Source organism: Microchirus variegatus (assembly GCF_963457635.1).
Source record: "Microchirus variegatus genome assembly, chromosome: 9".
Taxonomy (NCBI): domain Eukaryota; kingdom Metazoa; phylum Chordata; class Actinopteri; order Pleuronectiformes; family Soleidae; genus Microchirus; species Microchirus variegatus.
The window spans coordinates 21,884,225-21,911,215 of record NC_139810.1 but is presented as its reverse complement, the minus strand read 5'-3'; the positions used below and the strand labels follow the sequence as shown (position 1 = coordinate 21,911,215).

At 44.1% G+C, this 26,991-nt stretch overlaps 1 protein-coding gene across 1 annotated transcript in view; it reads left to right on the top strand.

Annotated features, from left to right (window-relative positions):
* The window catches only part of wnk3 (WNK lysine deficient protein kinase 3), a 43,319-nt gene that overhangs the window by 10,037 nt on the left and 6,291 nt on the right, over positions 1-26,991 (top strand). Inside the window, exons 2-19 of the mRNA XM_083895614.1 lie at positions 4,713-5,843; positions 14,425-14,597; positions 15,113-15,333; positions 15,763-15,920; positions 16,304-16,392; positions 16,478-16,697; positions 16,884-17,193; positions 17,342-17,457; positions 17,549-17,725; positions 18,542-21,586; positions 21,851-21,888; positions 23,025-23,160; positions 23,275-23,391; positions 23,551-23,652; positions 23,779-23,827; positions 23,909-24,052; positions 24,141-26,293; positions 26,492-26,741. Coding sequence (XP_083751740.1) covers positions 5,136-5,843; positions 14,425-14,597; positions 15,113-15,333; positions 15,763-15,920; positions 16,304-16,392; positions 16,478-16,697; positions 16,884-17,193; positions 17,342-17,457; positions 17,549-17,725; positions 18,542-21,586; positions 21,851-21,888; positions 23,025-23,160; positions 23,275-23,391; positions 23,551-23,652; positions 23,779-23,827; positions 23,909-24,052; positions 24,141-26,293; positions 26,492-26,741 — 8,206 coding nt within the window. The 5' untranslated portion in view covers positions 4,713-5,135. The remainder of the gene's footprint in view (positions 1-4,712; positions 5,844-14,424; positions 14,598-15,112; positions 15,334-15,762; positions 15,921-16,303; positions 16,393-16,477; positions 16,698-16,883; positions 17,194-17,341; positions 17,458-17,548; positions 17,726-18,541; positions 21,587-21,850; positions 21,889-23,024; positions 23,161-23,274; positions 23,392-23,550; positions 23,653-23,778; positions 23,828-23,908; positions 24,053-24,140; positions 26,294-26,491; positions 26,742-26,991) is intronic.

The window sequence follows — 26,991 nt, the reverse complement described above, 5'->3', positions numbered from 1 at the left end:
ATTAGTAGGTAAGGAGGCCGAACCAATATTTGGAGCCGATATTCATGTGCAGTAAAAGTGAAAATATTGGCGTCAAAATTTTGAATAATACAAACAACAACACTTAACTTTAGCGTTTAAATGCCTTTTTAGCATTTATTTATTAAACAGCTTTTCATATTTGCAACATGTTAAATGTATTTTTTTATCTTAGACAATAGATAAATCAATCTTCCAATTCGAACGAAAAGTGCGGGAAGCTCCCAAGCTCATTAGCATGTCTTATAAAGTTAAATGAAAACTTAAAGCTAAATAGCTCCCTAAAGTTTTCCAAAATTTCAATATAACTGAAATGTTATTTTATCTTTCACTTATCTTTGTTTTAAGTTCAAACAAAAACAAAACGTGCAGGGAGTTCCCAGGGTCAACAGCATCTCTTATAAAGTTAACTAAAATTTAGATCTTTAGAAATATAGAGACGTCTGTTGGCCGACAAGATTTTATTTTCTTTGTAAAGAAAAGGTCAATCTACACACGAGTGGTCGTAGCTGGAGAAAGACCCAGAGCATGGCGAGACCTAAACATTTATATCTGAGGACCACCCCTTCAGATCCCTTTGTCTGTTGTAAGGGGTCTGCCCCTCCAGGCCGTGTGGTTTCCTTTTGATTAGTTCTGCACCTTCTAAAGAAAATGATGTAGGAAATGTTGTGGAGGAACGTGAGAACAGGAACCTCTCAACAACAGTGTCAGACCAAGAGATAGACAAAAGGAGGACGGAAGGAAAAAGTCAGGAGGACATCAGTTTAACCAGCGGTCAACTGCAGTACTGGAAGGACAGTCTGTCAGACTAAAATAGGGGTGAGTCGGTGACCACAGAGAGAGAGAGACGGGGACTGACGGAAGAGCAAAGGTTTGGAGGAGGAGGAGGAGGAGGAGGAGGTCTAGGAGGGGTGGTAAAGGCCCTCACACCTCTTTGGCTACTGCAGGTATCGGGGGCCCATTCCCCACCAAAATATCCTGCGGATGTTGTAGCTAGGTGCAAGTTGAGTCTAGACATCCTCATTTGAATACACAAAAGGACCTGGTATCTTGTGTTAGGAAAGTATCTCGGTCTGAGACAAAGAAATTGAATTTGCCATTACACTACATGCCTAAATGCATTAAGTTGCTGCCGAGTAATTGGCTGATAGTAAAGTCAAGACAAGTAAACTTTATTTTCCAAAGCACTTTTGAAAACAACCAGGGTTGACCAAAGTGCTTTACAGAGTTGAAGACAATAAAATGGTAAAAATCTTGTGCCCCGGTTGACTATTCTTTTCCTGATCTGAAGGCCAAGGAGAGGAGGTTGTGTTATAAAGCAGTTGCAACAGGTGTACCTAATAAAGTGGCCGATGAGTGTGACTTCTAATCCATAACAGATGGTGACTGCATCTGCGATTGTTGTCTCAACCCCTTTCTTGTAGATGCTGGCTCCAGAATAATCCTAGGTCAGAAAGCAGAGGATAATTCCTTGAGAAGCAGATGGAGAGCGACAGACGAGAAGCAAAGATGAAGATGTCACAAACCAAAAGAGCGTGTGAGTTATTGTTCTGTCAAGTCAGAGGAAACATGCTGTGTTTATTTTCACCTGCTACTGACCGAGGATCTTATCACCCTGCTGGATCAGTTTACTGAGCAAATGCCCTGAGTGACACAGTTGGTTGATGCCTGTGCTGATAATAATCATAATCACAGTGTGTGTGTGCGTGTGTGTGTGTGTGTGTGTTTATGAGGCCGTTGGTGTCAGTCACTCCAGCACAGTTTGACTCAGTCCCTCCACGCATGAATTATTTACACTGAACTGGCCCATAGTTGGTCATCCATATTTAATGTTCGGGATCTCACACTAACTGCAGCTCTCTGTTGACTAATGGAGCTGTTGAACACAACTTAAACCACATGATGCTGATGGAGGCTGCACTTGATGATGGCTGAAGGCATGTGTAATCATTGACCAGGCTACCTGGGTATTCTCCAAAGACCATTTGGGCTTAAATGCCAGGTTTTAACCAATCATAAAGATGATGCTTTTGTGTGGTAGATTAAGCAGAATTAATTATTTTCCTATATATGTTTTTTAAGTAGTCTTACAATCCACTTTCTTTCTTTAGATTGGGCTGTCAGAGGTCAATACTGAGTATGAATTAATGTTGTGCAGTGTCTCACATCACTTTAGCGAGCAGCTGTGGTAAGCATTTCTGCTTCCTGAAGTATTATGCCTACTTATTACTGGAAATATTTTCACCAATAATGGAGTCCTTTGAAATCTACTTGCATTAGTTTTTCTTAACTGTTTGGTTTACTTTGACCATAATTGCCAAAAAAATGCATTAGAAAAAGATTTATAGGCAATTAACACTTAACACTCTCTGGGGGAAACTGTGTGTTCACAAGAAATAGTTGTTGGATCAATAGATGTGACTGGATTAATAATTTGTTTGTGTAGAACTTTCTAGCTGTTATTGAGCGTGTGCAAGTGCTATATCAAAGCATGATTGTCATCAAAGCTTTGTTGACCAAAGCACTTCTTGTATAGCTAATCCTTTATTTGTTTGTCATCATCCTACTGATCATCAGAACCCGTATGCTTTGTCGGTTTACAACCTATTAAGTAGTGTGTAGAATAAAGCCTCTTAAAGACACTCGAGTTGTCCGCCATACTTGTTCTGATCGCCCTTCACAGAGGGTAGTTTATTGAGTTGTAAGAAGCAACCGGTAAAAATTTGGACAGTTGTAAACCACTGTCGGTATCGTTGTCAAAGAACACGGTGCCGAGTGCCCGTCGCTGAAGAACAGTGTTGGGACCCCCAAAGACGCCACCACAACGAGCGTGCCGAAGCCGAGAGCCAACAAGGCCGTTAAAGGGCGAAAGAGACCATTACAACGGAGGAGCCGATGACAAGAGCTAACAGAGCCATGAGTAAAGTGGAACTGTGTGGACTGCTGGTAAGGAGACCAATTGTCGCTGAACAAACCACTAAAGAGTCAACGCTGAGCTACAAAAGGAGACTGCTGAGCAGCTGCTGAGTAACCGACGTGTGTCGTCTCTGCTGAGACCTGACGTCGCTGGCTAAGGACGAATCGTCGCTGCTGAGACTCGACGTCGCTGCTGAGACTCGATGTCGTGGGCCAAGGAATCAACGCCACAGGGTGAGAAAGAATCGTTGTTGAAGAGACCCGACGTCGCTAGCTTTGATCCTTTTGATCAAAGCGATTCCCTTCCTGAAGTGAATCGGGAACTGAGAGAGAAGCAAAATGGCTGACAACAAGCCATAATTAGAAAGCCTAGAGCAGCAATGGTCTAGTGCACAGCACAATTGAATATCGATTATGATAGTTTCCTCGAAGCCCACCGTGGATATGTCGAAGCACTGGAACTGGAGCAGATGGCCTCAACGGACGAAGACTGTGAAGACGGTAAGATGCGGGACGCCCTGGCAAGGGTAGACATCCTCAAGCAAAGGTATCACAACACAGTAGGCGTGCTGTGGTCCAGAGATGCAAAGCTGGACATAGATGCTCTCATAACAGAGTTCAAGTCGACTTGGCTGAGGCACTCGTTTGAGACAAAGTGGTGCCGTGGGCGCAGCAGGAGGTCGAGAGTTGAGACCTCGACCGAATACTCAATGAACTCAGAAACGCCGCGAGTCCAGAGTTTCAACCAGGGAGAGCCCGGTGTGCCCCCTGGGGTGCCCCTTAGTCCCCTACACTGCCTGGGTCAGCACCCTCCTCACACAGGAAGCCCACAAAATTAACCCTGAGGGCGTTGCCGGAACGCTGCTCCGAGTGAGGCCAAAGCATGGGTGGTGCAGGGGCCTAGGGTCGTCAGAAAGGTCGTTGACTCTTGCGTGCACTGCCGTAAAACTAAAGCAAGGATATGCGAACAGGTGATGAGTGGCCTCCCCCTTGAACGAACTGAACCAGCCTCGCACTTTGTGTTAATAGCGGCATATATATATATATATATATATATATATATATATATATATATATATATGTATGTGTATATATTTATATAGATGTGTGTGTGTATATGTATACATATATATATATATAGATATCTATATTTATCTGTATATGTATATATATATATATATGTATATACATATATATATATTATGTACATTTTTAATGTGGTAAACGACTATTCTAGCTGCAAACGTCTGGTTTTTAATGGAATATGTACATAGGTGTATAGAGGCCCATTTCCAGCAACCATCTCTCCAGTGTTCTAATGGTACATTGTGTTTGCTAATCGCGTTAGAAGGCTATTGGATGATTAGAAAACCCTTAAAAACCCTTGTGCAATGATGTTGGCACAGCTGAAAACTGTTTTTCTGGTTCTTTGACAAAAGTAAAGTTTGAAGGGCAAAATGATTATTTTAAATAAAAATCATTATTTCTAATCTTGTCAATGTCTTGACTATATTTTCTATTCATTTTGCAACTCTTTTGATGAATAAAAGTGTGACTTTCAATGGAAAACACAAATTGTATAGGTGACTCCAAACTTTTGAACGGTAGTGTATATATTTAATGCTCCGTCTGACCTATTAAAATACAGCTCATCAAATGCAAATAGCATATGACTTGTTTGCTTATTTGAACGGCTAAAAGGTTAAATAACTTAACAGCCTATTCTCTCCTCTGACTGTCTGAATGTTAATGCAATGTTTTGTTTGTTTGCCTTGCAGGGTTTGCCTGATCTTCAGACCGCAACAGTTTGAAGGAAAATGCTGCAGCTTTCCCACCAGACTTGATAAAACTCCCTGTCGAGTGTGCATTTCTAAAAAAGCTGGGCGGCGTGTGATTTCCTTTGATTAGTTCTCCACCTTCTAAAGAAAATGATGTAGGAAATGTTGTGGAGGAACGTGAGAACAGGAACCTCTCAACAACAGTGTCAGAACAAGAGATAGACAAAAGGAGGACGGAAGGTAAAAGTCAGGACGACATCAGTTTAACCAGCGGTCAACTGCAGTACTGGAAGGACAGTCTGTCAGACTAAAATAGGGGTGAGTCGGTGACCACAGAGCGAGAGAGACGGGGACTGACGGAAGAGCAAAGGTTTGGAGGAGGAGGAGGAGGAGGTCTAGGAGGGGTGGTAAAGGCCCTTCCCCATGGCTACTGACCCAGGAGAACCCACAGGCACTGAGGACTCCTCGGAGAAACCTGATGGAAATAGGGAAGGGGACACTGAGCGAGAGGGCAAGGACAACCAGCAGTGGGAGAGGACACAAACCACCACCTCAGACCTCCCCTCCTCCAAGACTCAGGAGGAAAGAACTTCAAGAGGAGAGGATGGAGGAGGAGCAGAGGCCAAACAGGAAGGTCAGGAGACCACATTCAAAACAATTTCTTTTTCCGCGGCCTCCTTACCAGTTGACACTGGTCAGAAACAACAGAGGAGGGAGAAGCGCTTTTTCAGGAAGAGCGTCGAGATTTGCGAGGAGGACGACGAGGTGGACGTGTCCACGGTAACTCCCCGCAGTCCCGCACATCTGGAGCTGCGCTCCTCAGACACAGTCTTCACCAGCAGCACCCAACAACAAGGAGCCGCATCATCCTGCGCTGCCATTGGCCACGACCCATCTGGTATCAACGCCAGCCAGGTGCCTGGCAAGGATGCACCCTCCTCCGCACCCACCCAGAGGGTGAAGGACAGGGACCGAGAGCTGGAGGAGGAGGCAGAGATGAAGGCCGTGGCCACATCTCCTGGAGGAAGGTTCCTCAAGTTTGACATTGAACTGGGCAGAGGAGCCTTTAAAACTGTGTATAAAGGCCTGGACACTGAGACTTGGGTGGAGGTGGCGTGGTGTGAACTTCAGGTAAGACCAACTGTTCGATTATAAGATGTGAATGAGCTGGCATGATGTGCTGTTGAAAGACGAAGTTATCTTAGAGTGAGTCACTAACCACCTTGCCAAATTTAAATGATTAAAAAAAAAGTCACTCAGTGTTTAAAAATAAGGTTTCAGATGATTGAACATTCTCTGCTCTGAAATGCTGTGGGCGTGGCCACAGGAGGAGCCGAACACTCACACTCAGTGTCTGCGCAGAATGTTAACGTCAACGCTCCGGTGTCAGACCTCCTCCTCCTCCTCCTCCTCCTCCTCCAGCAAAAACACTTATAGAAGCGACGTTCACTCAAGCATGTGTGTGAGTGTCTGTCGTTTTTATCAGGTGCACTGCAACACACAGAATATTAGCACAAAGACTTGCTGAGCAAACATGGTTGCAGTTTATCATCATACTGTACACAAACACAGAGCTGGTTTAGATACAGACCTGCTCTCTCGCTCACTATCAGAAAAAACTGATATAACTTCCTTCTGTTTTAACTTAATTTCCTTGTTTTTAGGAATTTTAATTAAAGTGACTGGGCTTTTCTGAGTCTAAGACACATTCTCAAGACAAATACATCTCAACTAGCGAACAAAACAAAAGGCAGTAGTGTAAGAGCAGGTTTACAGCAGCACACTGAGTGTTCTTATATCATTACAGTGTTTGGGGAGCGCTGATGCTAACTATGGCTCTGGTGTGCCATCAAGCCATATTTTAGACACTGGAGATGGGATTTTCAGTCTTTATTTACTTCATAATCCTTTTTTTTTGTATGTTCTCAGCCACTATTTTCTTACATTTAAAAAAAAAAACCTCTGCATTTGCTTTACATGCACTTTAAAGAATCCAGACTGTTGAGACGGTGTGCGAGGTAAACGGAAATACTTTGTGTTCTCAACTAATATTTTCAATTAGTGTGCTTTGGAAATCATTAAACCTCAACGTTGTGCATTTGTAAGTAAATCCCATTAGATGTGTCCCAGGAGTCCTTCCTCCTCAATCTGGAAATCTCAGCACATTTGTCTGTTTGCTTTACTATGAGACAGCAAGTTCAGCAGAGACGGGATGAAAAAGAGGAGCAAACCTTGTAATCGAGTGACAGCACAAAGTGGAATTGGAGGCTTTTGCTTCTTCTTTTTTTCTACCTCTGCTATAAATAATAGAACCACAGAACTATCAGTGCGTCTTCTTCTTCTTCTTCTTGTTCTGGCTGTGTATCCCATTTAAAGCATTTCCTGCATTGGCCTGAAGCTGTGTTGTAGGTGTGATGTTCAAAATCAGGCAAATATGTGTTTAATATACTTAGGGATGAGCTGATTTCTATGGGACAGAAACATTTGTTTCACAGTTGGAGAATTATGTTTTTGAAATAGCTTGAAAATGGCACACGTGTGTTATTAACAGCTTCATGATTTGAAAATGTCTAAAATGACTGTATCTTTTAAACAAGCTATTGACTTACCAATCAAGCTGTTAAAAGAAGTTACGAGAGGTACAGTACATGTTACTGTCTGCTCGTGCCCATAATGCAGTGTAACGAGGTATGAAATGGAAATAGTCATGCAAATAGGAAGCAATGAATGGGACTCATTTTGTGAGCGTAGAACAAATGTAGGTGTATCGTCGGCAGCAAACGTCCCTGTAACAAACTCTTTGTCGTCCAGTGATATTGCAGTGGGAGGAACATAATGGAGCATGGTAAAGGTTTTATAATGCCAGAGCTCTAACGTATTCATTATTAGTCAGAAAGTAATGGGAAACATTGTTAGATGGTGTCGGTTCAACATGTGGTGGGAGACAGACTTGTAGAGGAGAGAAGAAATGCATCTCTCTGATTCTTGGCTCCACAATAGAGAGCAGTGTTATGGAAAGCCCTCTGATTTGACTGCTGGCATTGTGTGAGAAAAGTCAGTCATGTGTTTGGTTTGGAGCTAATTCCAAAACAAGAGCCTTGACTAATCCTTCAGATCAGGCCTTGTCTGATGGACTAAAAAGCAGCAGGCATGTTCCGCATCACCTTCCCTGCTTTTACTCCAACACCTAGTGAATCAGCTTCACATCAGCAGTTGGCCTCAGCTGATGATATATCATACTCCCAAAGCTCCTGTTCAATCCATCCTAAATACTTGATCTGCTTGACTTGCAAAGGTAGCTCATCTAATTTTCAACAATAATGTTTTCACTGATACGCTGCACCACCGGACAGCATTCTTTTATGATGTTATCAAGAAACCACATAGTAGTTTGTCTTGCGACTGGATCTGTAACCCCATTGCCTCTGTGATATCCAGTTTTGTCTCCACAAATGCATTGGGTCGGGTTAAATCCCATGATAGGAGAATAGTTGGTTTTTACTCGCTGTTTGTTTATGATACCTGGAGGTGTGTTTAATGCAAATGAATCAGACTTTTAAACCTAATCATTTTTATTGTATAATACTACTACTATATAATTCTATAATAAACAGATGCAAATGGGATAAAGAAGGGAAAGGGCAGAGAAAGAAATCACAGGAGGTGATGGTGAGAAACAAAGAGAGAAAGGAGACGAGCCAAACAGAGGATAAGCTTGGCATTCATCCTGCAGTGCAACCACATAGCAAATGCTTAGTTACCACATGCAGGGGCAGACACATGAACACACATATACAGTACACACGCACGCACGCACACACACATCTACAGGTGGATCCAGTGCAGTTGTTCAGTCACTCAGGTTGCATGAGTACATTTGAATCTGCCTTATCAAAGCTTAATCACAGTTTGGATATAACGTGGTATTTGATTGGACACCATAATGATTGATTGTGATCAATTAAACAAAAAAAAACATGCAGTTTTGATGCAGTTAAAGCTCCCATAGAGTGGTCCTATCGCACATATATGTGAGTTGTGTAGGTCTACTTGCATACATTAACTTGTTTTGTTCAAAAACCTCCTAGTTGCTGTAAATGAGCTGATAGAAATCTCTCCTCACTGAAGCTCTCGTCAGCCGCGCTGTTTCAGACTGAACTCTCACACCCAGAAGACAGACTGTGTTGTGATTGGCCAGCCAGCGTAGAGCCTTCCCAACTGTCTTGTGATTGGCCAATACCTGGAAGTGACATAATCAGCACAACAGCTCTTAGAAGCGCAGCTCCCCCTCTGGAACAGTGGATGCACTGCTGCTCATTATCAAAACATTGTTTAAAAATAGCTTCGTCACGACTCCACGCCGCAGTCCCTTTTATGACTTTGACCTGGAGTCAGACCCAGAGTCAGAAGACACTTTCGCAAGTGAAACACCTCCACAACGGACGTTCTTCTTCTGCGGTTCAATGTACGCAACCGGATGTGCCCGGACTAGTGCCCGGACCAGGAGGATCCTCTGTTCAGGAGAAATGCTGTTTACATAACCGGACCAGGTTTTTTCAGAAATCTCCCTGAGCCTGAGATTACAATACAACCCAGCGTTCTCAGCAGTGGCTGAACTGTTTGTTTCGAACCTTCAGGGCTTCATAAACGAGTTAATGGCGCAGATACACACCAAAAAAACAGCGTTAATTGGAACTTCCGTTCCAGGTCCACTTTAATGCTTCCTGCACTATCCCGTGAGAGTACTGCAGCATGGATGCACCTACATACAGCTCCACTTCTGCTTTTGTCCGTAGAGAGGAAGCCAAAGGATTAGCTGTCTAAATTCAGTTTGAAAGAGAGGATAATTAAAGTTCACCGTGCGGACACGATCCCTCTTTTTCCACCAACTTTTCCTCGGAAATTCCTCACCTGAAAGGGCAAGACTGTATATCTCCTTAACTACTGCTATGCCACCCATCACCACATAAGTGCATGTGTTTTGCTGTACATGTGTAACATTTGTGTCCATCTGTGTCCACATACAATATGCCTTCCACCCCTGTCTGTCTCTCGCTTCCTCTTATTTGTCCTCCCTCTCTCCAGCCATCTCTCCCCATCACTTTTTGTCTGTGTGAATGATCACGCCGAGTGATCCAGGGAGTTAATTACAGTGGGTGCCTGTCAGGCTGGAACAAAAACCTTGCACAGACAGCACAACTCGGGCGGCAGAAACCAGACTGGTTTAACCCAGTCGTCCCAGACCAGTTCAGCCTCAACCCATCCCAGCCCCACTCACAGGACCACAAACACTAGAGCAGCTTTCAGGTCTGAATAACTACAGTGCTGAAGGTTGCCATGGTGATTACCACCTTGATTACTCTGTTTGTATTATGATAAAGCTATTTGGACTAAATGCCAGGTTAAGATGATTCCTGCTATAAAAAAGAACAATTATTTCTAAGAGCAAATGACAAGTTAAACTTTGACATGGCTGTGTAACACAGTGTATCAATATGTGGCACGTTATCCCAGTGTGACACATGACATGGTAAATGGTAATTTAGCCATTCACAAGGATGAGAGATCATCTCCAGTTGCTGCCGACTGTCTGCCTCGTGTTAGAACAGAATTATACATGCTCAAAGACTGTTTTCCAGTTTTTCAGGTTATGAACCTTTGTCTCAAAGTGACAAACCACAGACAGTAAAGGGAGGAGTTATTAAATATCAGTGTGGGGAAGGCCAGAAAGAGCAAAGGCACACTATTTATAGCTGACTAAATTTAGTGGAGGCCAAACCAAATGGACTACAGCTGAGCTGACTAGACCCGGATGGAATCGATCCAACCAAACTCACTAGACACATGTTCAACTAGGACACTGACAGATGACAAGTGTCCCTCAGGCTCTATCCTCTCATACCACTTCATTATCCTACCAGTAACAGAGGATTGTTGACACACAAGCATTAACTGTATGGCCTAATCAAAAAAACATTTTAAGCACTTGTGATCAAACTATTATGATGTGTATATATAGTGTATGTTGTACCAGTATGTGGTATTGGCTAGATTAGGATCTACAGTGGTTAGAGAATGTGGCCCACTGGCCTGAGGTTCTAATCCAATATACAGGCCAGCCCTTTTCCAGCAATCTGTTTCAGTAGTCTGAGCTGTTGTAGCTTACACTAATCTAATCCTAGCCACCCGCCACTTCGTATTTTCAAGCATACTGCTCTGCAGGGCAACACATACTCCATACACCTTATATATATACAGCAAGAGTAATACATACCTAATCCAACCACATGCATCCCACTGTGGTCAGCGGTCACTCCTCCCAATGCAACCATGGAAGCCATTTGATGTCGTGTAGCTTGTATGCTAGCTGATACTCATGCTGTTTTAGGGCTCACGTGCTTGTGCATTCGTGACCTCAGCCTTAGCACCGACCAAACGTGTCTGCTCAGCCATATCCTGTCTATTTTCTCCAATGTTTTATGAGGCTACTTAACCTGCAGCTTGACCTTCTGCTATGCCAGGTGTCAGGTCCCACAAAAAAATCTCAAAGAACGCGATCAGGTCTTACTCTGTTTGCTCAGTTAGGAGGGACCTCCCATAGACCTCCGAGTTACACCAGCATTGCATGGCCAAACTGACTATGTAAATGTCAGACAGAGGCAAGAGAAACATCGCGCCAGTAAAGAGATTGGTTGCAAACACACCACACACAAGAGGTGGCCAATAAAAGTGAGGAAGTGAGAAAAACCTGGTTGTTCAGCAGTTTGATGAGATAAATGCCTCATGTCCCCACCTGCCCCTCATAGTTTTGCTTGACAGAGCCTGTTTTCAGATGGCGGATGCAGCATACCAATAACATAACATTGGACCAAAGTCAGAATGCTAACATCAGCAACAACAAAAGTCACCAAACGTTAGGCGCTGCAGCTTTTATTTTCATTTCGACTGTTTATTTATCCTGTATCCTGTTGTGTTCTCTATGTCCCATTTTGTTCTATCAGGTCTGTGTTTGTCTTTGCTGTGTATGCCACAACACTGATGTGTTGTGGCATACACCGCCAAGTTATTACTACCAGTCTCATGAGTTTATTGAGTCATATTCACCTAATATCAGGTGAATATTATAACCCTAACCCTAATCAGAGCAAGGCCTCCTGATAACTCTAAGTATGTGTTTTGATGACATGGATTTTTCAATAGTTGGGTTAATCTGTGAAGACACATTCTCACTAGCTGAACTCTTTATGGCCTTTGCTGCCCCAAAGGCTGTCTGATGCCACACTCAGAGAAAGACATAATAGATGCTGAGGCGGCAGCAGACAGGAGCACACAGACAGCAGCCCCACGTCTCACCCTGTGCCATACACTGATGCAGTCTGACGGTCTGGCTGTGGAGTGAGACAGAGGCAGCACACAAAATAAACACACCAGAAAGAAGACATGTAGATGATGTACTAAATATGCAGCCAGGCACACACGCACAATTTCACTTAGAGATGTGTTCAAACAGTAATGTAAATCAGCTGGTGTTGCATTGGAAGAATGCATGCAGGACGTTTAGACTGGCAACTTACCCATAATAGTGCACCAAGGAGCCTTTCTGTTGATGATACCTCGCCAATGAGAGGGGAGGGGTGGAGAGATTGCATCCACCAGTACTTCCAGAAAAGGGCAGTGCAGAGTGAACCAGTAAAAGATGAGACGCAAACATAAACAAGAGAAGCAGAGGCACGAAAAGAAGAGGAGATGGTAGATCTAGACACGATAGAACACATACAGTACAGTTGCTTAGAATTTGCTTTACCTGAACATGTTTTTATATGCATCTGCAGCACACTATTTGGGGAGTTTTGCGTGAAGCAAAACATCAATGGAATTGATCAATGGAACGCCAGTGTTATGATGACTTCTATTTATAGTGAGGATTGTCTGTGACAAAACAATAGCTGTCCTCAGACTCCCTCATACACACTGTTCTATTTGGCCTTTCAGTCGTGGTGGAAAGCTCCCTGTTGTTCAGTGCACATACCATGACAATTCCTTTTAAAACCTTTCAGTGCCAATAATCAACACTGGCTCAATGCAACTGAATACAGACTAAAGTCCCAAATGGTCACCAAAGGTCAAAGATCATACACCTTCTTCTTTGTGCTGGGTACACATGGAAACAACAGACAAAAACAGTTGCTTGTGACAAGTCTAAAAATACACATTGATTTAGTGGAGCCAGTCAGGGTTTCCTCCAAAGTAAAACCTTTCATGTATTTTTATTGTGCTTGTTTCTTACACATCACCATCTTATCACATGCATATTCACAATGACTGTTTCTTGTTTACTAGAGTGTATGTAGTGTATCTGGAGATGTGACCGTGTATTCTGAGCTAAGCATGAATTATTGATGAGAGCACTGTGGGTTTAAGAAAACTGGGGGAAAAACAACAGAAACATATTGCTGTATTTTTGCTGGACAGAGCACTATCTCCCTATATAACATGTAAGTCTAGGTCTCATAAATAATCTATGCAGCAGTGTTTAACTGCGGGGTTATTGAATGGCTGTCTCTGTTCTGGTCCTGTGGGATTCTACTCATGCCAGTGAAGAGGTTTTTCTGCTGTGTCCATTCTGTTGGCCATACTGGGGACTGTGTGGCAGATGCAGTAGAAATGTGTGTTTTACAAAGCTATAAAGGCTTGGGTGTTGTCCCAGCATTAGTGCAACTATATGTTGCTAGTACCATCTAGTGGCAACAAGTGTTGGTGTCATCATGGTTGTGCACCTTGTTTTGGAGCTCTGAGCAGAATTCTTGTACTGTTTATTAGGGCCCGAGCATGAGCGTGCCATTGCCAACCTATTCCTGTTGAGATTATTGTTTTCATAATCATTTTTGAAGGGTTTAACGTGAATAAAAACTCTTGAAATTTGGCACGGAGGTCGGGTCGGTGAAAACTGCGATAGTGGAATAGGGCACGAACCTGTTCGTGGGCCCAGGGCTCTATAGCTCCCCCAGAAGTCAGGTCATGGTCAGAAAAATGTCGTTGGTTCGGGGCGAAATTTAGTGAGTTTGTCAGGCTTACTCCAAAGCTTCTTGGGAAATTTTTGACGCAAGAGAGAGTGGCCAAAATTGGGTTTAATGCTAAATTTGGGATTGCACAAGGATTATCTCTACATCAAAAGGCGTGGCCTCAGCGTTCCGACAAATTTGACGTTAAAATGGCAGGAAAACCACTTTGTGAAAGCTTTAACCTGAACAGAACTACATGAAATGTCTGTTGCGTGGGACGACGGCCCTTTCATGTGAGTCCTATGAGCGGTCCTACACTCTTAGAAATTAGGGTTCCAAAAGGGTCCTTCTACAAGGGCTGAGGTTCTACCTGGAACCATTTGCTTCTGAAAAACCCTTTCTTCGGGAAAGGGTTTTTCAAGGGTTCTTGGTAACACTAATGGTTCCAGTAAGAACCATTTTGATCCACAGAAACCTTTAAAACCACTTTCCAGAATAAAGGGTTTTAAAAGGGTTCTTGGTGGAACCCTCCAAAAGGGTTCAAGGTGGAACCTTTATAAAAAGGTTCTACCTGGAGCCAAAAAGGGTTCTCCTATGAGGACAAGCCGAAGAACCTATGGTTCTACTTAGCACTTTTATTTCGAAGACTGTAGTTCCAAATGTTGTTGTAGTACATGCCATGAAATCTCAGTTTTCATCTCTCGCCTCAGGACCGCAAACTGACCAAGTTGGAGCAGCAACGCTTCAAGGAGGAGGCCGAGATGCTGAAGGGGCTTCAGCATCCCAACATCGTCCGCTTCTATGATTCCTGGGAGTCTGTGCTCCGTGGCAAGAAGTGCATCGTACTGGTCACTGAACTTATGACTTCAGGAACACTCAAAACGTGAGCACAACCTCCTCTTACTTATTTTTTTTCAGTATTATTTCCTCATGTAGTAGTGTTAAAAATAATATTTAAGCTATAGTAACTAAATCGGGTGTCGGCTCTCTACTGCAAATAGTTACACTGCAAGGAGGCATTTAAAATTCACACGCTATATATATATATATCACAGAAAATGATGAGTTAAATGTGTCACCTGTCTCAATGTTTATTTTAGCTACAGTGCAAACCAGTCTAATCATAGTTAAGAAACAAAACCACACACATGGCTGCAGGTTTCAGTAAATATTTAATAGGGTTCATTCGTCTTCTTTCCAAAGAAAAAACCCACAACATGACCTTAGTATAGAACAATGGTGGTAATATGTTATCTATTATTAGATTATTATTGCAGTATATTTGAATTGTTTTGACAGGGAAAGAAATGAATTATTCTTATGGGATCAATTACCATATTACGAGAGCTTGATTACAGTGTTCACTCTGATTCAGACTGTATTTCCCTCTCTGCACAGTTACCTTAAGCGCTTTAAGGTGATGAAGCCCAAGGTCCTGAGGAGTTGGTGTCGACAGATTCTGAAGGGCCTTCACTTCCTTCACACGAGAACTCCTCCCATCGTCCACCGGGACCTGAAATGTGACAACATTTTCATAACAGGCCCCACGGGATCCGTCAAGATAGGCGACCTCGGATTGGCCACTCTGATGAGGACCTCCTTTGCCAAGAGCGTCATAGGTAGGCTTCATAAGCAGGAGGAAACAGCAGCTATTTCAACAACCTAAGTCATAGACTATAAATATACTTTTCCACTGCATTCAGCACTGTTCAGATTTTTACAGGGGGCCGTGGGTGCCAGGGGAAAACAGTATAAGTCACTTTGAATTCCATGTGGGAAGCACTTAATGTAAACAGAAACCATTGATGAGAGGTTGGCTCTGTGAGCCAATTTAAGCAGTGCACTGTGAGTACCATTTAGTTCAATAATGTTTAACTCAGGAAGCAAGGGCAGTTGCCAGGAAGATTCATATCAGGGCTTTGAGTGAATTTTAATGCTTCTATTCACTTTTTCACTCAACTGTGCTCTGTGAACACTGTTGTGTGTCAGAAAATACATCGTGCAAATGGGGATGAATTTGACTGTAAACCATCATCTGCTCCGTACAGGAACGCCGGAGTTCATGGCACCAGAGATGTATGAAGAACACTACGATGAGTCTGTGGATGTGTACGCCTTTGGGATGTGCATGCTGGAGATGGCTACTTCAGAATATCCTTACTCTGAATGCCAAAATGCAGCTCAGATCTATCGCAAAGTCACAAGCGTGAGTGTCTTCAACTAAATTAATCTCATACAGACGACACGTCTGTGGTAATGACATTTGTACACCTATTTATTTGTTGATTTAAATGTGATCCCCACTACCAGTACCTACCTACACTACTGTTCAAAAGTTTGGGGTCACCTATATACTGTTTTTGTGTTTTCAAAAGAGTTGCAAATTGAATAGAGAATAGGGTTTTCTAATCATCCAATAGCCTTCAAACGTGATGGGCAAACACAATGTACCATTAGAACACTGGAGAGTGCCTTTCCTTCAAAAATAAGGACATTTCTAAGTGACCCCAAACTTTTGAACGGTGTACCTACGTGATGAAATTGTACAACAAGTATAAGTACATTAATTACCATTTTCTTTTTCTGCAGGGTATAAAGCCAGCCAGCTTTGACAAAGTGAATGACCCAGAAATAAAAGAGATAATTGAAGGCTGCATTCGTCAGAACAAATGCCAGAGGTCAGCCGGTTTTTATAGCCATTCACAGTCTCATGTTAAGTTTCTGATCAGGTGATCATTAAAAATCCTGGTACCTGTTTGACAGACTCTCCATCAGAGACCTCCTGAACCATGCCTTCTTTGGTGAAGACACAGGGGTCCGGGTGGAGCTCGCTGAGGAGGACACAGGCACCCAGGACTGTTTGGCTCTGCGGATTTGGGTCGACGAGCCCAAGAAGCTGAAGGGGAAGCACAAAGACAACGAGGCCATTGAGTTCAGCTATGACCTCGAGAATGACAGCGCTGAGGAGGTGGCTCTAGAGATGGTGAGATCTGGGGGCACATGGGAGTTTGTGGGTGTCGGGAAAACTGGGTAAAGACTTTGACACTTTTAAACTTAAAGAAGGTACAGTTGAGGGAAATCATCTGGATTATTTATCAGCAAAGTCACGGTAGCTTGAACTATTTTTGGTCATTCATTAATGGCTTGCATCTGTCTCTTTCACACACAGGTGAAGTCAGGTTTCTTCCATGAGAGTGACGCCAAGGTGGTGGGAAAATCCATTCGGGACAGAGTCAGTCTGATCAAAAAGTCACGTGAGCGTCGACAGCAGCCGGTCCTTCAGCAGCACTGGGGCCTAGAAGACAAAAGAGACTCTTCTCTCACATCGCACACCTTTCCTCATCCGTCCTGCTCGTCCTCACTGGGGCCAGTGGCTGCTGGGCAGACGGGAGGAGGACAGGAGTCTGAGGAGCTGCCTGAAGTGGATCAGCACGTCAGACAGCAGCATATTTTCAGTGGGACAACCGTTAATCTGCCAGGTAGATTACGCACCTTCCTGATGTTTCATGCACCAGACATTTATTCGAACAGTACACTGTAAAATACTTAATTATTACGTCTGAATAAGTATGTGCAGCCTTTTTTACACTTTTCTCTTTTCTTGTTCAATTGTGTTTTGCTCACAAGGTGATAGCACTGGGTCTGCCAGCTGTGAATCTTATGCAAGTGGGCAGAGCCAGGCATACTCTCAGCAAAGGGAGTCATACACCCACACTCAAACGACTCTCCCCCTGACAACATCTGTATGTCTATATGTTGTTTTAACCTCCTTCATTCACCATACCAAACTGACTAAGTTTTGATCAGTGCTCATGATCTATTATTCATCCTCAGATGTTCCCTTGCCTTGGTGAGAATGGAAATGTTCCAAACGTACCTCTCGGTCAGAGCATCAGTATGTCCAGCATGTCCTTAGGTCAGAGTGGAGGAGGACCTGTTGGTCAGACATTTCTTCAACTCGGCACCATGGTTGCACAGGTATCACCATGTGTACCTCAACAATATTTTCAGGTGAAAAGAGTCATACTACTAACTTTCATTCAAAAAGGAATGTCCTATTTATATTGAGGCCACAATGTTTTACATTATGTATTTTAAATAGATTAAGTATGTAGCACTGTTGCTTCACAGCAAGAAGGTTACTTGTCCACATCCCTGCCTGGGCCTTTCTGTGTGGTTTTCTCTGGGTACTCTGGTTTCCGGTTTAATTGAACACTCTAAATTGCCCATAAGTGTGCGAGTGAACGGTTGTTTGTCTCTATGTGGCCCTGTGATGGACTGGTGATCTGTTCAGGGTGTGTAGCCCGCCTTTCACCCTATGTCAGCTGGGATTGGCACCAGCAGCCCATGCACAACCCTCCTCACGAGGAGGATAAAGTAGTAGATGATGAATGAATGAATACATGAATAAAAGTTATTATCATGCTACTATGGAATAATTTGAGTTCCTTTCCCTCAAATAACTATTTACCCAGCCACAAATCCTCCTCATAATCCTCTATGACTGACCATCTGATGGTATGCTGTGCAGGGTTTCCCTCAGGATATTGCTTAGCAGAGGTTTATGAGATGTAAATATGGTGCTGCTGTAGTAAATATCTTGCACTCATTGTACGTGAAGATTTTGCTTCTAAGATTAGTAAATGATTGTTGTAAATTGTGGTGATTTGCCACTTCTGCTATAAAGCTCTTTGGGAAACCCTGCGATATAAAATTTAATGTGCTGTTCATATATGCCCCTTGCTGATGCTTACTCTTACCTGTTTTCTACTATTTTCTTTCCCCCTTTCTTTCAACAACAATCATTCTGTCACTATCAATGAGTAGTCACAAACATATCCATCAGATGCATTTCAAACAGCCACACCACATGGGTCAATGCCCGCCTCACAGTCATACATACCCCCCGTCTCCCCTCAAGCGCCCATACATATTCTCACCACATCCATGTCAGTTAGTGATCCTGCTGGACTAGCATCGCCCCTCACTCAGCAAACCCAACCCCTTTCCACTCCCATTCCGCTTACTGACATCATTCCCCAGGCAGCACTCCAGACAACACAGCCTGCCATAATCCCTCAGCAGACCATTGTCCACCAACAACAGATAGGGATGGATCCCCATTCCTCCACACTTCAGCAATCACAACAGCAAATGGAGGCTAAGGCCACTGCGCTCGAACAACAGGTTTGTGTCGCTCATCTACCAACAGAACAGCAGCAAAGACTCTCAGCCACAGCTGTCCAGAAACATCTCCATGAGCCTCAGCAGCAGGTCTTCATACAGCAGCCCATTCAACTTGCCCAGCCACCTCCTCATCAGCAACTGTTATCTACACAAACAGGTATGGATCAACACGCTATGTCGTTACCACAGCCAGGAGAGCAGCCTCAGACCTATAAACGGCAGTCAATGGGGGATCATCACGAGCAGATCGCAATGCAATCGCAACAACTACAGCAACATCAAACTCTGTTACAACAGAAGCAGCAGCAACAGCAGCTAGGCCATCAGCAGCAACAACAGGCTTTACCACTTGAGGAACATCAGATCTATGTGCAGTTCGATCAGCAGCAGCTGCTTCAACAGCAGCAGCTTCTGCAACAACAACAACAGGCACTTTTACAGCAGCAACTCGAACATCAGTTGCCTTCACAGCAACAGCAGCAGAGCCAGTTATCACAGCAAACTGGACAACACCACTCTGGAGCACACCAAGAACCAGAGAGGCAACAGCAATGTAGACAGCAGCAGCCCCAACTGACTCAACAGCAGCAGGAACAGCAACTGCAGCAGCAAGCCTTACTCCGACAAGTGGAACAACAACAACAGCAACATGCGCTAATGCAACAGCATTTTCAGATAAATGCTATTTTACAACAGCAGCAGCTACAGCAACAAGAGCAGCAACAAATTAAACTCCTGCAGCAAATAGAGCAACAGCAGCAAACTCTGTTGCAACAACAGTTAGAGCAACAACGTCAGCAACAGGTTCTGTTACAACAGCAACAACACGCCGAGAGATTGCAGCAATATGCTCCAATGCAGCAACAGAACAGAGAGCATCAGCCGCAAACGGCCACAACTCAGCTTCAGCAAATTGAAAAACAAGAGACTGTCCCTATTCCACAAAGGAACAGCGAGCAGCAGATTCAGCAGCAAGCAACTGATAGACAGCACGTGTGCATCCCACAAATAAACCCCTCTCAGTTTACACCTCACACCTACCTCACACAGCAGGTGATAGAACAGCAACAGCAAGCATTATTGATCCAGCAGCAGTACCATACCTCTGTTATGGAACCTCATATTCCAGTTGGAGCAGCCGTTAGCACTGATGTGATTCAGCACCAAACATCTGCCTCACAGGCTCAAGTTCCCATGGCCATCCAGCAAGGACAAAATGAGGCTCATCCCCAGAACCAGGGCCAAAACCCAGTCCATTTTGTGGCCCAGACTCCAGCCCAAGTAGTTCAGGCTATGACTGAGCATCAAGTATCTCCTCCAGCAGCAGTTGTCCAGGGACAGAGTCAGTTCATCCAGACCCAGCAAATTAATTTGCAAACACATTATCCAGGACCGCTCACTCCAACACAGAACCAAGCTGCTGCTCAGACATTAATCCAGACTCCATCTTTGAATCAAACAGCGACCCAGCCCCAGCAATCCAACGTCCAGGGCCTAGTTGTTGACATGACAGGCAAACAAAATCAAGGTCCTGTCCAGTTTCCAGCTGCAGTTGCCTCAACTCCCAGTCAAATCCAACACGAGTCTCATTTCCAGCAAAATGTTCAAATGCCAGGACTCATGCAGCCTCAGCTCCAGCAGCAAACTCAAGACCAGTCACCAAGTCAGGTGCATGCTCAGGCTGCAGCTGGACTTTTGACACCTCAGTATGTCACACAGCTTACTCAAGCTCACCAAGCCATGCCATCTGTACAACAGGACATAACTCATATTACACAACAGCAGCAGCCGGTACTGCAGTATCAACAGATGATCCCTTCTTCTGTGTCAGCCAGTGTTGCAAAAACAGACAGTTTAATTCCCACAGTTGGCCCGGCAAACTTTACTGCCATTCCTCATCCTGTGCAGCAAGCTGGACAAGCCTATATTCCAGCGCAAGCTCTTCAGGCTCAGCCGCAGTCCCGTGGATGTACTACCGATCCATCAGCCCTTCAACCCATCTCACAGACTGCTCTGCCTCAGTCCACAGAGCAGTACCAACAACATCTGCACAATCTTCCTCAAGTGCATGAACTGCCAGCTCCACCTCCTCCACAGGCTCAGTTACTGTTACAGGCCACTGCGGCACCTGTTCAGCAGGTTTTGATTCCCCTGGATGAGCATCAGCTTCTTCCACAGTGTCCAAATCATTCACATTTGGTGACCCATTCACCCACACAAACAGTGTCCAGTCATGTGGCCGAGCAACAGTCCCAGAACACTGCGCTTCCCCTGTATAGTCATCTAGCGACAGGTCCTGCTCAGTCTCCACCTCACCAGGTCAACCAGATGCTGCCAGAGTACACACACACACAGGCCCAAACACACTCTCAGACACTTACTGATACACAGTCTGTTCTGACCAACGCTGTCTTTCCCGCTCAACAAATGCTCCTCAGTCCCTCTCACACCTCATCTCCCTCAACAACATTACCATCTCTGCCATCCCTCCATCCTGCTGCTGCCCCTGCTCCAGAGCTACCCACATCTCCACCAGTGGCTCAGGTAACCCTACCGAAACCGGCCGACTTTATCCCCACCTCCCCTCCGCCTGCCGCTACTCTGCAATCGCTTGATTCTAATGTCCCCAAACTGCCCCGAGCCTCACTGCAAGACTGTGACCTTTCCCTGCTGGGCAATGCTCAGGTACAGGAAGAATGGATGTTGATGTATTATTTTAGTGATAGTTTGACTTTGTTGGCAGAATGACTGATAGTACTGCTAATTTTGATCTGTTAATCTAATCATTGCAAATATCTGTTGATTGTCTTCTTGGTTCAAATTAACAAAGTCTTGTTCAAAGATGTATATTCTTAGAGCAGTATAGGTTATTGAATGACATGTTATCCATGATTACATAATATTTTTTTCTGTGCACTCCTTTATGTTTGTATGTGTGTTACTCTTCAGGATGGCCCATACCTGTCAGAGCGTCCTTCTTCTTTAGGGTATGTAACTCAACACAGCGTCACTCGAAATCAATCGAAATAATTGAATAAATCATTATGTTAACTGGAGTTGGAGCTGTAGCATATGCTCTTTAAAGGTCCCGTGTGTAGGATTTAGTTATGCAAATAAATCTGAGAGACACGTTTTGAGCATCCCACAACACTTTATCCAATCAGGAGCCAGAACTCCACAATGAAGCGATTCAACAGACAGGAAGTTAGCCTCAAGCTGATATTACTGACAGCAGTTTAAAGGTCCAGTGTGTACAATTTAGGAAGATTTATTGGCAGAAAGTGAATATATACAATACCGTTCAAAAGTTTGGGGTCACCTATACAATATACAACACTTTTTTTGTGTTTTCCATTAAAACTTGCACTTTTATTCATCAAAAGAGTTGCAAAGAGACTCTTGACTCTTGTCAAAGACATTGAGAAGATAAGAAGTAATTATTTTTATTCAAAATAATAATGTTGCCCTTCAAACTTTGCTTCCGTCAAAGAACCAGCAAAACTGTTTTCAGCTGTGTTAACATAATTGCACAAGGGATTTCAAGGGTTTTCCAATCATCCAATAGCCTTCTAACGCGATTAGCAAACACAATGTACCATTAGAACACTGGAGAGATGGTTGCTGGAAATGGGCCTCTATACACCTATGTACATATTCCATTAAAAACCAGACGTTTGCAGCTAGAATAGTCGTTTACCACATTAACAATGTATATTTGTTTATTCATTGAAAAAAATGCTTTTCCTTCAAAAAAATAAGACCCCAAACTTTTGAATGGTAATGTATACTTGAAATATCAACTGAAATGAATGAGTGAGAGCGAGAAAGAGAGTGTCGGTCACTATTGACTGCAATTCTTCATGCTGCTCCCCTGTTCTAGAGAAAAGTTAAGTATCCACACTAGCATGTCTGTAGCAGTCTGTTGTCAGCTTCCTCTTCACTCTCAACTGTCTTTACACATCTCCAATTTGAACTGACACTTCTCTCATTCTAGTCATCTTCCACTGCTTTATTTGAAGAGATGGCAAAAGAGTAGCTTATTTTTTGAAATACCTAGTCTTTGTCATAGATTTAGTCACCGTTATCATGATATGTAATTGTTCTGCTACCTCACCGCCCACAGATCTGTCCCAGCCAATGGAGAAGAACCTTTTCAGCTCTTGGCCAATGGCAAATTAGAAAAATTAAAAACTCAAAGAAGATCCTCCTCCCAGAGGACTGAGAAAGTGTCACATCAGTTTCAGCTGAGCATGCTCCAGGTAGATGTAAAAACAACTGGCAAAAAAATTATATTGATGATGTATTCCATTCCACGAGAGCATAATAAATAAGGTTAATAACAAATACATATATATATGTTTTGTCGTTTGCAGGTGTCCAGCAGTGGGGACAATATGGTGGAATGCCAGTTGGAGACCCATAGCAACAAGATGGTGACATTTAAATTTGACATTGAAGGGGATGCACCTGAGGACATAGCAGATTGCATGGTAAACTGCTCACCTTCTGACATAATAATAATTATAATAATAATAAATTTTGTTGATAAGCACCTTTCAGAACTCCCATGGACACAGAAAATAAAAAACGAGAACCACAATAAAACAGCAATAACATTCTATGTATTTATGGATGTCTTTTGTCTGTAGGTGGAAGAGGACTTTGTCCTTGGTGTGGAGAAAGAGACATTTGTTGAAGAGCTTCGAACAATGGTTAAAAAAGCCCAGGAAATTCTCCAAACACATTTACAGGTATGTTGACTCATTTGTGCTCTCATTTATCACATTCTCTCCTTTTTTCTGTCATTGTTCACTGAACACTGAACAATAATGTAATTGATGTAGTTAAGGATTCAGAATTGTTGTATTTTCTGACAGACTGGATCTACTGAGCAACTACACGTGAGCACACCCACTAGCTCAGCAGGTGATTTGACATATGATTCTGCACATACTGTAATTTAACTTGTTCTAAATGTAATAGTAAAGCATCTTTGTGATCCCTTAGCAGAATCTGTGCCCCATTCCTCTCCAGTGGGACGCTGGCGCTTTTTCATCAACCAGACAATCCGCCATAGAGACTCTCTTTCCAGCCAAGGAGGTGCCATACCACTCCAGGCCACTGAAACAATTTCTTCGGAATTAGAGAAAGGTGAGTTCTGTTGAAGCCACGTTCAGTCCTTTGGCTTATTAACAGCATAACAAAAATTAACCATATTTATTACTGTTTGTGGCTGCAGAAAGTGAAGGATCACAAAGTCTGGAGTCCTTGAGTGGAATGGCCTCTCCCCCATGCCCTACCCTTGCTGCTACCTCCCTCCCAGACTCTACCACCTCAGCCCCTGCTTCCATGTCCCACCCAGACACCACTGCCCCCGGAAGCATCTCTGCATTAGCCTCCGCTCTCGATCCTCCTGTCCCCATCACTGCTTCCGAACTGACATTCCTCACCTCTGCATCTACTGATCAGACTTCCAGTGCTCCCTCATCCTTAACCATGCATTCTGCTGCTAACCTCCACACCTTGTCTACTACTCCTACTGTTGTGTCTCCCACACCCACCACTGTTGCTCGTGATATCTTCATTGCTGCAGGGAGCAGTGGCTGCTCCACTGTGGGTCAAATGATAGGGGACACAGTGATAACATCTCCAAGGTCATGCGTGTCTGCAATGGACCAGTCCTCACCCTCTTTTCACTCCCCCCCTCCTACTGCTACAGTGGCCTCAACAGTAAGCCAAAGTGGCATGGAGCATCAGCAGACTCTTAGCCAGGTGGACAAATCAGTCTTGCCACAGCTACAGGCTTCAGTACAGCAGCAGGTATCAGCAGCTCTGCAACACATGCAGTCAGTGCAGCCTGAGCAGCAGCAGCAGCAGCAACAGCAACAACAGCAACAACAACAACAACAACAACAACAACAACAACAACAACAACAACAACAACAACAACAACAACAACAACAACAACAACAACAACAACAACAACAGCAGCAGCAACAGCAACAACAGCAACAACAACAACTTTACAAAGAAATGCAACTGCAGCAGGAACAAGCCTTGCAACAGTCAATCCAGCAGTTACAACAACAGCAGCAGCAGCTCATGCAGAAACAAATACCCCTTCAGCAGCAGCTGGCTGAGGTGCAGGGACTGCCTCAACCAAGTCATACAGAGGTGGTGGTACAGTCTGTCCCTCTGCAGCAGTTTCTGCCACCTGTGGCCCCTCAGCAGGCCCAAATTACAAATCTTCAACAGCAAACAACACAGTGTAGCCCACAGCTGCTGCAACAGCCGCAGTTGCAGCAGGTAGCACAGCAGGTTTTGGCACCACTTGCAGCTGTGGTGTCACAGCAGCAGGCCCACATTGATCACCTGCAGCAGCAGCAGTTAAACCTGCAACAGACGATACAATTACAACAGCAGCAAATGGTGCAGCAGCAGCTGCAGCAGCAGCAACTGTTGATGGGTGCTGTGTCAATGAAGCCAGATCCAGGCCAAATGTTGCCCTTGTCAATGAATCAACAGTTTATTCAACAACAGGCACAGCTAAATGTTACACCTGCACCACAACAGCAAACTCAAAGCACAGGTGAGCACACACAACAACAGATGCAGTCACAGAAGCAACAGGAGGTTGTTAAAGCCATGGAAACACCCCAGACACAGCCGCAGTTTCCACTGCAGAAGCAGTCGTCATCACAGATGTCAGAGTCGGAAGTGTCGACAGGAGACACAAGTGTCACCGAAGACACTGGCAGCTACTCTGCCCCTTTCCACCCTTCCTCTGACTCTTCCCTGCCTCCTCTCCATCTGTCAAGTGCTGAGGGGCCTTTACCTGCTCTCTCCCTAACAATGACGCCATCCCCTGCTCAGCCGTCCTCTGTTGCTGAGTCAGACAGTGAAGGCCCTCCCAAAATTGATTTTGTAGACAACCGGATCAAGACTCTGGATGAAAAGCTGAGGAACCTGTTGTATCAGGAGTACAGCAGTGGGGCAGCGTTGGTCGGAGGAGCCGCCTCCGGCCCAACATCAGCTGCCTCCACATCAGCAGGTGGAGACGAGTCTTCTGAGCTGCAGTCACTCCACCACATGTCTTTCCCCCCACTTGACTCCACATCAGATACTTCCCCCCACTCCTCATCCTCCACAACCTCTTCTTCCACCTCCCGTTCCTCCTCTACCTCCCCTGATCCAGAAGGGGATGGAGGAGAAGAGAATGTTTTCATGGAAGTGGCCAACTCTGCAGGGCTCGGTCCAGTGGAGCAGCAGCCTGGCCCATTTCTGTCCTCCACCTCTCCCGCATTGACTCCACCTACCTCTCTCCTGCCTCCTAATCAAGGTGACTCTGCTGGTTCCCAGCGCCCACCTGTACCAGGGGAACCAACCATTCTCGTGAGTGAACGCTTCAGATGAGTTTTTGAGTCAATTCTCCATTTAAAATGACACTGTACTGAATTTTACTGCGTCAGTGTGACTCCACTTTGTTCTTTTCCAGGTGTCCATGAGAAATGTTTACATGTTTGAGTGTCTCTCCATTTTATATATGTTTGTATACCATGATGCCACTCTTAACTGTGTCAAATGTTGTAGGCTGTGCCCTCGCACTCTGACAACAGTGCCACCGGAGACGCATTGTGGCCTCCCAGTCAGCAACCAATCCCCCTGCGGCATGGACATCAGCAGCAGCACAATGTAGGAGGTGGATATTTTGGCCTAAACCTCACATGTCCTAGTATCAGAAATCCTGTTAGCAAGAAATCATGGACTCGCAAATTCAAAAACTGGGCATGCAAACTGCGCCACTCCGCCAGCTTGTTCAAGAAGCCCAGAGTCCAGCAAGGTAGCGTCCTTTAAGGGAGAGAGAGAGAAAGAGAGAGAAAGAGAGAGAGAATGTTGGGGGCATGGACCTAAATCTAATCTAGTACTAGCTTTAACATAGTATAATAACTGGCTTAACCCTCAGGAATTAATAACTATTAATGCTAATGGATGTTGTTGTTTACAGTTATATAATTATGTTTCTGTACACTGTGATGTGACTGTAGTCCCCATGTAATTTTATTGTTGACATCTTTAATATTAATTTAACT